The sequence below is a fragment of the Mytilus galloprovincialis genome, chromosome 8 (assembly GCF_965363235.1).
Source record: "Mytilus galloprovincialis chromosome 8, xbMytGall1.hap1.1, whole genome shotgun sequence".
Lineage (NCBI taxonomy): Eukaryota > Metazoa > Mollusca > Bivalvia > Mytilida > Mytilidae > Mytilus > Mytilus galloprovincialis.
Genome location: NC_134845.1, coordinates 25,540,408 through 25,554,656, shown reverse-complemented (window position 1 = coordinate 25,554,656; position 14,249 = coordinate 25,540,408). Strand labels below are relative to the sequence as shown.

At 33.9% G+C, this 14,249-nt stretch overlaps 1 protein-coding gene across 1 annotated transcript; it reads left to right on the top strand.

Moving 5' to 3' along the window:
* LOC143085402 (heat shock 70 kDa protein 12A-like) lies at positions 1–11,371 on the top strand. The gene is made up of 5 exons (XM_076261733.1): positions 1–70; positions 2,304–2,684; positions 4,059–4,286; positions 6,329–6,488; positions 10,185–11,371. Exons 2-5 carry the CDS (start codon positions 2,358–2,360, stop codon positions 11,243–11,245), a joined length of 1,776 nt encoding a protein of 591 aa, XP_076117848.1. The 5' UTR covers positions 1–70; positions 2,304–2,357; the 3' UTR covers positions 11,246–11,371.
* The last annotated feature ends 2,878 nt before the right edge of the window (positions 11,372–14,249 follow it).

The following is a 14,249-nucleotide window of genomic DNA, read 5'->3' as shown; positions in this document are numbered from 1 at the left end:
TCAGTAAACACTGTTTTGGTTATCTCCCCTAGTTCACAATAAGGAAGGTAATTGTAACGATGGCGAAGTTGTAAGTATCAGTCATTTACAATTATATATTTTATTACCATTCCTATAATTACAAGATAGGCTAAGCCATAATTACACGAATAAAAAGGAAGTGTGCCATCAGAAACCAGTATATGAAGAAAAAAATCGACTATAATATATATACGCTACGAATGCCGTGCAATTTGTGAAATCAATTTGACATGCAAAAAGATTGATATAATATCATTCCTACTGCTAATGTGTATACTTTGATATTTTCCGTTGGAATCCAATGAATCAATCCGATATCTATCAATTTATAAAAAACAAGAATGTGTCCTCAGTACACGAATGCCCCACTCGCACTATCATTTTCCATGTTCAGTGGACCGTGAAATTGGGGTAAAAACTCTAATTTGGCATTAAAATTAGAAAGATCATATCATAGGGAACATGTGTACTAAGTTTGAAGTCGATTGGACTTCAACTTCATCAAAAACTACCGTGACCAAAAACTTTAACCTGGAGCGGGACAGACGGACGAACGGACAGACAGACGAACGGACGGACGGACGAACGGACGCACAGACCAGAAAACATAATGCCCCTCTACTATCGTAGGTGGGGCATAAAAATGATTAAATCCACCTAATAATAATCAAGTTGCTGTCGAACCATGTCAGTGAATCGGAATATATAGCTATATACTTGTATATATATAACAATTCAAAAAGGGTACATCACCATAAAATAACAATAAAATGAACAAATGTTACGGATATTTCGGATAACATATATCCTTCTACAAAGTAATACCACGATGTAGAATGAATCATGTCAATCTATTCTAATTATCACACTATCACAATCTTGAAATGTATACAAACAGATAAAACGAACATCAGAGACGCTGGTAAAAAATTCCAAACACGGCGCATAGACTGCCAAGATATGCCAAAATAAAAATAGTTATTTGTGATATGAACTGGTACAACTCTAAAACTCCAAAGGTGATGACAGTAAAGATGTTACAACAACTGCGTGGATAGCAGTCCCCCCCCCCCAAAAAAAATTGCCCTAACTGATCCAAGTTGGTATAATATTTCAAATTTGACAACGGTAGGGCAATTGCAACAGAAACTACATTATTTAAGCCTCCCAAACACAAATATAGCAGTTAAATAATGATTAGAAAAATAAGTAAAATTTTATATGATTAGAGAAGTAAGTAAATTTTATATTAGACATCCATGAGTATGATGAGCTTAATCAAAGAATCTGGTTTAGCCTATAATCTTACCCCTTTAAACACATTATTTCATTGGAATACCATATAACGCATTCATGAACAAATTCGGCGATTGTTATTTGTGTTTTGTGAAACCTGCATAAAAATTACAGAAAGAAAAACGCATATTTTACATATTATAAGTAACAGATGTTGTTGTCAGAAGGTATAATAATTAAGCCATATTTAAAGATTGGATATATTTTTTGTGAATATCCTGAGATCCCTGTTTTCGTTTGTGTTAATATGGGAAACAATCTAATTTTAAATAAAGGAGTAAGCGTTCATGGTTATAGACTGAAAAATGTTATTCATTTAAGAATTGAATGCTTCTTTTTGTAACTTTATTGGGGTGTAAAAGCGTTGACCGAAGTACATTTTGTATGAAGCGCGGTCAACGCTTTTCCAACCCTATGAAGTTACAAAAAGAAGCATTCAATACTTATAATTACATTTTTTAGCTAGGATCATGAAAACACGATTCACATTAAGTTTTTATTTAATTTACCTGTGCACTTTATTATGGGACCTCGTGGCATCATGAATGATAAGTTTTATTGTGTGATGCAACTGCTTAAGGAATAACACGTGATGTGCAGTTAGCCAATCATAATAACGTATTATAATGAAACATACATCTAATGTAATTATAAGTGTATACTTGACGTTTCCAGTTTGTTTTTGGAAAGCAGTGTTCAGTAAAATGATCTGCATCCTTTATTGATTGTTATACTTTAAACATTATATTAAAACAGTCCGAATGTCACATGCATCATATTATATACAGTTGCAGTGTTTGTTTAATTATGAAAAATGTTGAAAATGCACGAATCTCTCAGAACACAATTTATGACAACGTGCAGTCAAAACTAATAAATCGAAGATAAACTGACAACGCTAATGCGAGAAAAAAAATACGAAAAAACATCAACAAATCACCTTATATAAATCTTAAGACTGAATCGATGTTCTTGAAATGTTTCAGAATGGCCGGAGCAGTGAAGTAACGGACACTAAATTTTAGGAAAAACTAGGGGTGATGGCAGCTGCCCTAGACAAACAGATTCCTAGTAAGTTGATGGTAGCGGCCATTGATTTCGGTACAACATACACAGGATTTGGGTATTCTATGCGAGATACTTATCAGTCAGAGCCGTTGAGAATATGGACTAAACATTGGGCTTCTTCTGGTGGGGGTCCAGCTTTAGTTTCGGAGAAGACCCCAACCGTCCTCCTGCTGAATCCAGATAAAACATTTCACAGTTTTGGTTATGATGCCGAGGATAAATACAGTGACCTTGCTCAAGAAGATAAACATATTGGATGGTATTACTTCAAACATTTCAAGATGACACTCTATCATGAGGTATAAAAATAATAACAATTTGAAATCATTTTCACATCAGCTATATTATTTATAATTACATTTTAAAACCAGATTGACCTTAGATTTAGCCAAATTATTCTAGCAACCTTCTATTTTTAATTAAATCAATAATCATTTCGTCACATTTCTCCTTTTATGTACTTGGCGACTTTTTAACTTTCCTCCTTTTTACTCGTAAGATATTTTTTTGGGGGAAAGTGAGCTATTGGTATCACTGCATACGGTATGTCGTCCGTTAATATCGTTCTTTTCTTTACAAATCATCTATTTTGATATTTTGAACGCGTAATCAAATTGTGTCTCACAGACTGCTTCTGTACTGCTTCTGTATATATATATGAGTACTTGAAACTGAGTCTGTAATTTTTGTTTAGATCAACTAGATTACTAAAAAGTAATACCAACTATCATGATTAAAAATAGAACATGGGGTAGAACTGCAGTTTTGGGGTAGTATCTCTTAAACTATAGCAATGAAAGAAAAACTTGCCAAATGATTGAAATAGTCAACATAACAAGAACTACCTTAAAACAAAACAGACAAATCTTACAAATCTTTGTCGACTGATTGTCCCTGAATACTGATATTATATTCTTTTGGCAGTTCTAAGGTCGAAAACTTTAGGAGCAAGGCTGAAACTTAGAATTGATAATAAAAAGATAAGGTTAGCATGGCTAGGTTTACTTATCTCGAAAACCATAAGAGCTAGGTTAAAAGTGTAGATCTATCAAGAATGTTCGTGCACGTTAGTTTATATAGTTTAGAACCTCTTTTCTGGAGTAAACTTTATTAGGAGTGCTCAAACCCACAAATGTGAAGGTCAAATTTGTATGAATACGTTAATAGAAAAATGCTTTAAAAACTACACGACAAAATGGATTAAAAAAAGAAAAAGATTATGCCAAAATCCATAAGGTCAGTTCTTCCAGAGGGAGTTGGAACCTAAATAGCTCAATAATTTTTTTAATTGTTTTAAATATAAAAGAACAGAAACACAAATACGAACAAATCAAATTATTAAGGTAAACATGATGTGTTTCCAGGGGCGGATGCAGGAATTTTCGAAAGGGGGGTGCTAACCCAGGGCAAAGGGGGGGTGCAGGGGGTGCAAAACATATGTCCCGATACAAATGCATTGATCGGCAAAAATAAAGGGGGGGTGCGCACCCCCGGAACCCCCCCCCCCCCCCTGGATCCGCCACTGTGTGTTTCAAACATCATCATGGATTCAAAAATATAAGCAACTTTGAATTTCAATCAATGTCACATTTTCCACAGATATGTGCGACTTTTTTCCCTGACACCGACACGAACGAAATATTATGATACTACCAAAACATCTTATTTTACAGAAAATTAATCGCACCATACCATTACGAACCGACCAGGGACTTGAGCTCCCAGCACTGGAAGTTTTCAAGCACTCGATATCGTACATCAAAGGACTAGTACTTGATGAACTTCGGAATAGAGGAGTATTGGAAACAGCGGTCATGGAAAAGGAACTTGGTTGGGTATTGACTGTACCAGCAATATGGGATTTCACTGCCAAACAATTTATGAGGGAAGCAGCTAAACTTGTAAGTTGATAGAATACATAAGTCACGGACGATCTCTGGATATACTACAGAATACTTCCTATTTTGTATATTGGAAATTTCAAATTATAGCTATATAGATATAAGAAGATGTGGTATGAGTGTGCAAATGGGACACCCTCATCCGAGTCGCAATTTGTAAAAAAGTAAAACAGTATAGGTCAAAATACGGCCTTCAACACGTTACCAAGGCTAGCACCGAAAAGCAAGCTATAATGGGCTCCATATGACTTGTGTAAAAAGCACTCAAACAGGAAAACCAACGGTCTAATCTATATTAAAAAAAAGAGAGAAATGAGAAACAATTATGAACCACACCAACAAACGACAACAACTGAACATCACATATCATACATATTGATCAATGTGTGAAAACTAAGGATATTGATAATAGTTTTCAAATGATTATAGCGACGTATAAAACATTGTTTTTGATAACATAAAGTTATCAGATGGTTAGTTTGTTGCTTGAATTGAATTATTTGTGCTTTCCAGTCTGATATGTCTGCAATGTATTCTCTCCAGTGTCGTCAATACCTAAAAAACTGCAAATCATAGCAGATACTTATAAAAAAAAAAGAAGATGTGGTATGATTGCAAATGAGACAACTCTCAACAAGAGACCAAATGACATAGAAATTAACGATACACCGTACGGTCTTCAACCTTTAGCATAGTCAGCTATAAAAGTACCCAAAATCATACTTGTTTAACATTCAAACGAGAAAACTAACGGCCTAATAAATGTATAAAAAATTATTAAAAACAGATTTGTAACACAGCATCAAACGACAACCACTGAATTACAAGTTCCTAACTTGGGACAGAAACATACATATAGAATGTGTAGGGATTAAACATGTAAGCGGAATCCCAACCTTATCCATAACCTAGGACAGTGGTTTAACAGTAAGACATAAGAACGAACTATAAAAAGCAGTTGAAAAGTCTAACTCATCAGAGGGTTACAAATAGAAATACATATCACAAAAACATGTGGACGTGGCCGGGTACTTGTAAATCCCAACAACAAAAAGACACTAAGTGCAGATCTTAGAATAGTCGCAGTTACTGACAGCTAGTTCAAAGCCAATAACAACTAATATAAAACATCATGAATCTAAGATTAGTATACATGCTTACATAAATGTCCTGATTAAGGACAAAATTCATCTTTAAACTAGAGGCTCTAAAGAGCCTGTGTCGCTCACCTTGGTCTATGTGAATATTAAACAAAGGAAGAAGATGGATTCATGACAAAATTGTGTTTTGGTGATGATGATGTGTTTGTACATCTTACTTTACTGAACATTCTTACTGCTTACAATTATCTCTACCTATAATAAACTTGGCCCAGTAGTTTCAGTAAAAAAATGTTAGTAAAAATTTACAAATTTTATGAAAATTGTTAAAAATTGACTATAAAGGACAATAACTCCTTAGGGGGTCAATTGACCATTTTGGTCATGTTGACTTATTTTTAGGTCTTATTTTGCTGTACATTATTGCTGTTTACAGTTTATCTCTATCTAAAATAATATTCAAGATAATAACAGAAAACGGCAAAATTTCCTTAAAATTACCAATTCAGGGGCAGCAACCCAACAACAGGTTGTCCGATTCATCTGAAAATTTCAGGGCTGATAGATCTTGACCTGATAAACAATTTTACCCCCATGTCCGATTTGCTCTAAATGCTTTGGTTTTTGAGTTATAAGCCAAAAACTACATTTGTTCTATTTTTAGCCATGGCGGCGATCTTGGTTTGTTGGACGGGTCACCGGACACATTTTTTAAACTACATACCCTAATGATGATTGTGGCCAAGTTTAGTAAAATTTTGCCCAGTAGTTTCAGAGGAGAAGATTTTTGTAAAAGTTAACGACGACGGACGACGACACAGGACGACGACGGACGCCGAGTGATGAGAAAAGCTCACTTAGCCCTATGGGCCAGGTGAGCTAAAAAACTGTCACAATATATTTAGAATGTACAATTGACTGTTATTGAAAATTTCATTTCAGGCAGGAATACCAACCGAACAGCTAACTTTAGCTTTAGAACCAGAGGCTGCTTCAGTGTTCATTAAACATATGAATGTAAATGTTCAACGAGCCCAAGATGAAGGTCCTACCCTGTCACCATATGACCCAGGGACAAGATACATGGTGCTTGACTTAGGAGGTACAACAATTAACATCATTTAGAGGGAGGTTGGGCTTGTTTTCGTTGAATTCACGACGTAAAGCAAACACCAAACAATAAATTAATTCATTGAATTCATTTTACTGAGAGGGTCAAAATTCGAAAAGTTTTGAAACGTTTAAATTTTTACATGATGAACTTAAAAAACATATCTATACTTATTTTTTTTTTATTATTCCATTAAATAAAAATGTTCTTCTGCATGTTCTATTATAATTTCTGTGAATACTAAGAAATTTTGAAACAACATTGCAAAATTACATGTGTTTTTTTTTAAATGGTGTCAATTAACAAAATCAATTCTGAAAAGAGAAGTAAATAGCTCCAAATCTAATAGACTTTTCTTCTTTGATTCAAATATGATAACCCCTGTCTCATCGAAAATCATATCACGTCGCCTTATTTTTTATCCCATGATAGGAACTCGTATCTTTATTTTACAAATTGTAAAAACTCTTCATCCCACACTTTAATAAGAAGTAAAAGTTTTGATATCCATTTGCTTAGAAATATGCTGCATGCAATTGCATAAAGCCCACACATATATTTTAAGGTAGTGTAGGGGTATACCGCCATCTTTAATTGCACAGTAAATAATCGGTCTAGATCTTTGCCCAAATCTGCAAATTTGGAGACAGATTTGCAATGTATTGGATACACTGTTTATTTATATAAAGAAAACTCAGATATTTATTGCAATATCGAAAAGAAAATTAACAAATACCAAATATTTGTGCTTATAGAGTTATTTTTTCAAATAAGCCATTTAAGGGGAAATAACTCTTTAAGTACAACTTTATACTGACATTTTCATTTTTTACTTGTAGCTAGAAAACAAGTTCGGACGGTGACACTATTTTTTCTTTTTATTTTCTTTAAATATATTATAAAACCTATCTTCTTATATTTTTTTTCAAAATTCTGTTTCATAGATTTCTTTGAATGCACAAAAATGTGTTTTTCCATGAACAATCTAAACAAATTTTGGCAATTTTAAACCGACTCGTACCTTGCAAAATAGCGCTGTGATCCATACTTTTTAACATAGAAAAATCTTAATTTTGGCAAAGTATAAGAAAATTCTGTAATTATTTTTTTTTAAACCAATGAACTACCTTAATATTTATTATTAGTTACATAGTGTGCTCGTCCAAAAAGGTCATTAAACATTCATCTATAATACTAAAATTACGAGGTCCAATTTGTCAGCCGTCATCGGGTAAAAACGACAAATCAAAGAATTTAACTCTATATAGAACTAATATAGGACAATGGTGTAGATTAATCAAAGTGATGGAAATCACTCATGGAAAGATTAGAAGAGTAGTTTGAATTATTTCATATTAAGGTATGGTGGGGGAAAATGAACATTTATAAAGCACTATTGCTGAAAATTGCATTTATAGCAGGTCTTTAGAAGGAAACTTGCTTTTTCAGTATGAGGATAAAATGAGCTCAAATTAAATAATATGGGTCTCTTAATTTGCACATTTTTATTTAAACTGCAGTTTATATCTTATCGAAATTATGTTGCCGGTTCTGAACATGTTTCAAAAAAACAAAAAAATGCAAAAATTCTTCTAGTAAATGGTACCAACTATCCTTGTAAGACATAAATCTGGACCAACAGCTTAAAACTTTTAATGGGGCAACAAAAGAAATTGAAAAATGTTGTTATGGGGCATTTTGTAAGTTGAAACAGAGGTTATATGGCATTGAAGATTAAAAGTTTTAGAGTGCCTTTTGATAAATTTTTAAAGTATTTTTCAACACAGGGCATTGAAAATGTACTTTTTCAACGTAAACCAATTAAAAAACTTATCTTATTGAAATGTGGATTCTTTCCTGATTGCAAAAATATATATTCACTTCTAATAAAAATTCAAATGACTAAAATAGACATAATGATTGATGGGAAATAAACTAATAAACAATGGTTTGTTATAATTAAAAGTTTTAAAATTTTTAAACTGTTTCAAGCCAATTCCTGATAAAAAAAAGTGTACTAATTTAATTGTTGATTAATTACAGATGATTATTGGAAATTTATCAAGTAGATTATAGGCCTTACTTGAATACCTTTTATTTATTCATATTTATATTCATATTTCATTTTTTGTAAGATCTTGTTAATCCATTAATCATTTATCTTTCAGATATAATTTACAGAATCACTTTATGTAATGAAGATCAAAAGTAATTGGCAATAAATAAATCTATCATCCTTATACATATCAAACATCTAATATACACATTTGTGTATTCAATTATGAGGTCAAATACTTGTGTATTAAGAATTATATTGAGTGGTCTGTATAATTATGTAAGACTGAGGTTGATAGGTAATGTGGTCACTTTGATTGGCAGTTTAGGAGGTGGGGCATTGTAATTAAAGGTTCACCTTGTCACTGATTGTTTAGTGATATAAATGACAGTTGTCAATCATACTAGTTGAATCAATACCCAATTACCAAATCAAAATGTTTCTTAAAAGCCTGCACATCAACACACCTTAATGACCTACATTCTTGAATGAACTGCTCCAACAATATACCCAGTTTTTTTCAGTTTATATGTGTATTATGTGCACATACATCAGAACCATAGGGAACTATATTTCAGTGTGAATACATTTAGTAACAGTAGCTAACCTGTCCTGTTGTTAGGGAGGCTGGTGCCTAAGTAAAGATTTAGAACAAGTTCTAATCTTTCCAAAAATTACACCACTCCAGACCCTTTTGTTTTCCACATAATTAATATAGCCAATAATTAACAAGTTCCGGGTCAAATCCGATACCGATACCAATAGTATATTCATCTGTTAGCTATTACCTTATCTGTACGTTCCGCATTTGACAGGCGCACCACCAAACGGTGCATTTAGGATTTTGCTATATACACGGGTCATAATCAAAGGGCTGACACTACTAAATTCTATCATTGTCAAATTGTTCCCTATTGTAGTTTTATTCAGCAATCAGCAAGGCTTTCTAAGATAACTAATATAGGACAATGCTGTTGATTAAAAAATACTCCATTCCTGGATAGCAAGGACCTTTTGTTTTCCAAATAATTAATATTACCAATAATTGATAAGTTCCAGGTCGACGGGTTCAAACAGAAAGATTTGAAAGCAAAAAAAAACAAAACTGTGTATCTTATAATCGACATGACTTTATCAGATGACAATACCAATTACTAAAATAAGGCTTAGGCATAGTTATATACTTTAAGTCAGTCACGGACCCGCGATATCACGGGTGTGTACTTGTATTTATTAAGAACATCCGAAGAATTCAATGCGCCTGACTAGTGTAAATAGCCAAATAATACAGACAATTAGACAATATGTATGATCATGTATAAAGGTTGGTACCTATTTTAAATTAACGTTTAAACCCGCTGCATTTGTTTGCACCTGCCATAGTCAGGAATCTGATGTTCAGTATAGCTTGCTGTTCGGTGTAAGCCATGTTAAAGACCGTACTTTGACTTATCATGGTTATAACTTTTACAAATTGTGACTAGGACGAAGAGTTGTCTCATTGGCAATCATATCATATTTTCTTATATCAATGTACACCTTATTTACTAAATTATGCACACATTCCCCCATTTTCATTCGCAATTTTAGCACTATTCGAAACGTAACTTGTGAATGGATATCTATTGCAGGAGGAACTGTCGATGTTACCGTCAGAGAAGTAATGCCAGACAGAACATTAAAAGAAGTTACAAAGGCTAGTGGTGGGGCATGGGGAGGATTATATGTCAACGAAGAGATATACAAATTCCTAGAGAAAATATTCACTCCGAAAATCCTTGGTGAATTTAAAGCCGAGTCTACCTCCGACTATCTAGACCTTGAAAGAAGCATCGAAATGGTCAAACGTAAACTTGGTACCGATGGACATGGCCGTTTTACGTTAGGTATACCAATGGACCTCCGAGACCGCTACACCAAAGCAATGAAAAAGACAGCTTCAGAAGCTAACATCAGTTTATTCGCGAATACCAATACAGAAATGAAGAAAGATAAGCTTAAGTTTCCAAAAGAAGTGATGGGTAATTTCTTCTCTGCGTGCATTCAAAGTATAACTGAACATTGTAGAACAGTTCTAGAACTTGCTGGTGCTAATATGGTGCAAGATATCATCATGGTTGGCGGTTTTGCTGAATCAACGATTATGCAATTATGCGTGAAAAAAGCTTTTCCAACCAAAAACATTGTCATTCCACCTGAAGCCGGATTAGTTGTTTTAAAAGGTGCTGTTCTTTACGGACACCATCCGAGAATCGTTTCTTGTCGAGTTGCTAGTAAGACAATTGGGTTACGAAACCTAAGATACTTCATGAAAGAGACTGACCCTGAAGAAAAGAAAATGATGGAAGGTGGAGTTCCCTACTGCAAAGATATTTTCCACATTCTTTGTGAAGCTGGGTCGGAATTCATGCTGGGTGAGACAGTTACCCACGATGTCTTCCCACTTCGCCCAAACATGATAGAAATGACTCTCAATCTTTACCAAACAAACGAGAGAAATCCGACATATACTACTGATAAAGGTTGTGAAGAAATAGGGAAAATTAGAGTAGAAATGCCAGATACGTCTAAAGGAATGGATCGACAAGTCATAGTCTCTTTGACATTTGGTGATACAGAATTAATCGTGGAAGGAAAAGATAATGAAACTGGGAGGTCGGCTGATGTTCATCTTGATTTACTTAAACATTGAAACAAACATCTTTATATAAATATTATATCAAAACCATATATTATTTCAATCTAATTAAAATATCGATCTCTGATTACGTTATATACTACATATGAAGTATAACATAATCAGAGATCAATATTTTAATTAGATTGTATATTATTTCTAATTTCAATCTCACTTATATTGACAATTGGTGATAAAGCTATAGTAGTTTCTTTTAATTTACTGTGAAGGTTGTATTAACAATGTAATGAAAGATGTTAATTTTTTAATTACAATACCGACACTTATAGGTGTTCAATCTTTAAAATCTATATTTATATATTGCTTTTTAATATAAGGATATTTATTTGTGGTGACATATCAAATTTAGTATTATTATTTATAATTTACACTAACTGTGATAAAGCTGTTTTTTGATATTGTTTATCAAAATAAAAGATAATTGTTAGTCAGATGTTTACTTTTTTTGCAATGACTTTTTTTGTTTTAGTTACTGAACTAACATTCCTATATGGCTACTGAACTAAAACATATTCGTATATGTCCGTTGGTTTTCTATTGTTGGGTTGTTGAATAAAACAGCCACGTCCATTCGGAATGCAGGCATATGTTGTATACTTCAAAAGTCTGACAGCAGCTAAAAAAAACTATCCTCTTTTTTTGGGGGGTGGCGGTTGGAAATGTTATTTTTCGAAACACCCAATTTGACAAAATAACTAGAGGCTGTCATGAGCCTGTGTCGCTCATCTGACTCTGCTTGGTGTTTTGAAATCATATAAAAAAGATAAAAATCTTAACAGATACTTAAATCATGTTTGAGGCCTAATTTGGTTTAATATTGACCCTGTAATTTAATCATTAATCCCGGTGGCCATCTTGAACAGTAAATCAGCAACACCTCACAAGGAACATTAATGCTATGTTTGGTTTTATTCCAATCAATGGTTCTCTAAAAGAAGACATTTGTATGTATTTCCCGTAGGGTCCTATGTTAAACTAAGTCCCGGCTAGCGGCCAGCATGGATAATGGATCAGCTACAAAGTAAGAACACTTGGTCAGCACCTCATAAAGAACAGTCTGGTATGTTTGATTTCATTATATTCAGTTGTTCTCTAAAAGAAGACATTTGTATGTATTTTCCTTATGATCCTACGTTAAACTAAATTCCCCGTTGGCGGCCGTCTTGGGTGATGGATCAGCTACAAAGCAACAACACTTGGTCAGCACCTGACAAGGAACATTAACGCTATGTTTGGTTTCATTACATTCAGTTGTTGTCTAAAAGAAGACATATGCATGTATTTTCCTTATGATCCTACGTGAAACTAAGTCCAACGCTGGCGGCCGTCTTGGATGATGGATCAGCTACAAAGTAACAACACTTGGTCAGCACCCGACAAGGAACATTAATGCTATGTTTGGTTTCATTCCATTTAGTAGTTCCCTAAGAGAAGACATTTGTATGTATTTCCCTTGGGGTCATATTTTAAACTAAGTCCCCCGCGTGCAACCATCTTGTGGGATAGATCGGCTACAAAGTAACACCACTCAAGGTTTGCACCTCATAAGAAACATTAACGCTATGTTTGGTTTAATTCCAATGACCATTCAGTGGTTCTCTCAAAGAAGACATTTGTATGTATTTCCCATAGGGTCCTATATTAATCTAAGTGCCACGTTGGCGGCCATATTGGATAATGGATCGGCTTCAACGTAACAACACTTAGTCAGAACCTCATAAGGAACATCTATTTTTTGTTTGCTTTCATTCCATTCGAGGTTCTATAAAAGCAGACATTTGTATGTATTTCCCATTGTATGTATGTTAAACTAAGTCCTCTACTGGCAGCCATCTTGCATGATGTATCGGCTACAAAGTAACAACACTTGGTCAGCACTTAATAAGGAAAATTAATGCCATGTCTAGTTCCATTCCATGGTTCTCTAGAAGAAGTTCAAAATGTAAAAGGTTAACGACGACGGAGGACGCGAAGTGATGAGAAAAGCTCAATTGGCTCTGCGGGACAGGCGACCTAAAAAGGAGGGTAATACTTGCACAAGAGCGCTTGTAATATCGACCGGGCATAAAGATATACATGTATCTATGAATTGGAATACGAAGCGATCATCTATTCTATACTATACTCCCGTTCGTTATTTCAGCTCTAGAAGATAAGGGAGCTACCATTTTATTTTTATGGGGGGGATGGGGGGCTAGGATGAAAAGTGCTGTAATCTCTGTCCTACCTTTTTATTTTTCACTCTGTTCGGTCCTGCCTTTTTTTTTTTTTTAGTTTATCCTGACTTTTTTTAACCTAAATTGTCGACCAGACTTTTTTTTTGCAAGCGTCTCATCCTGACTTTTTTGTTTACTTAAAACTCCTGTCCTGCCTATTTTTTCAACAAATTTCATCCTTTTTTTCTTTTAAAAATTCGATATATGAAGGCGTTACTGGTCGATCTGATCTTCTTACCTTTAGTAAGCAATTAGTCATTCAAATTAATAGCGCACAACCAATCGGAGGCGGCCGAGTCAGCTTAGTAAATGTATAAATTCTCGTTGTGTTTTTCTGATTATTATTAATTAAATCTGCATGAAACAAGACTCCACACGTTATCAGGCAAATCTTATCTACTCGTTAACCATTCATAGAAACTGGCGTTTTTGTTTAGGCAGTGTCTGCGCGTACCCGCATGCGGGTACGAATAGTCAAATTGACATTCGTAGGCTACGCGTACCCCCATCCGGTTTTATAATAAAATGCCATTGGATCGGGAATTAAACGTGAAATATATACAGAAATTATCGATAATAATTATTGTGATTTTGAGAAGAACGAGTGAAGATTATGACAAATGATACTAAGTTTTCTAATTGTATTTATTAGTTAATAATACATAATAAACCTTGCAAATTAAATGCACACTGATTGAAAAAGAAATCTACAGTCCCTGTAAACTAGTCCTATTATATATAATATCCGAAGTTGCTTCCACGCTTCAGAGGTAAAATATTTT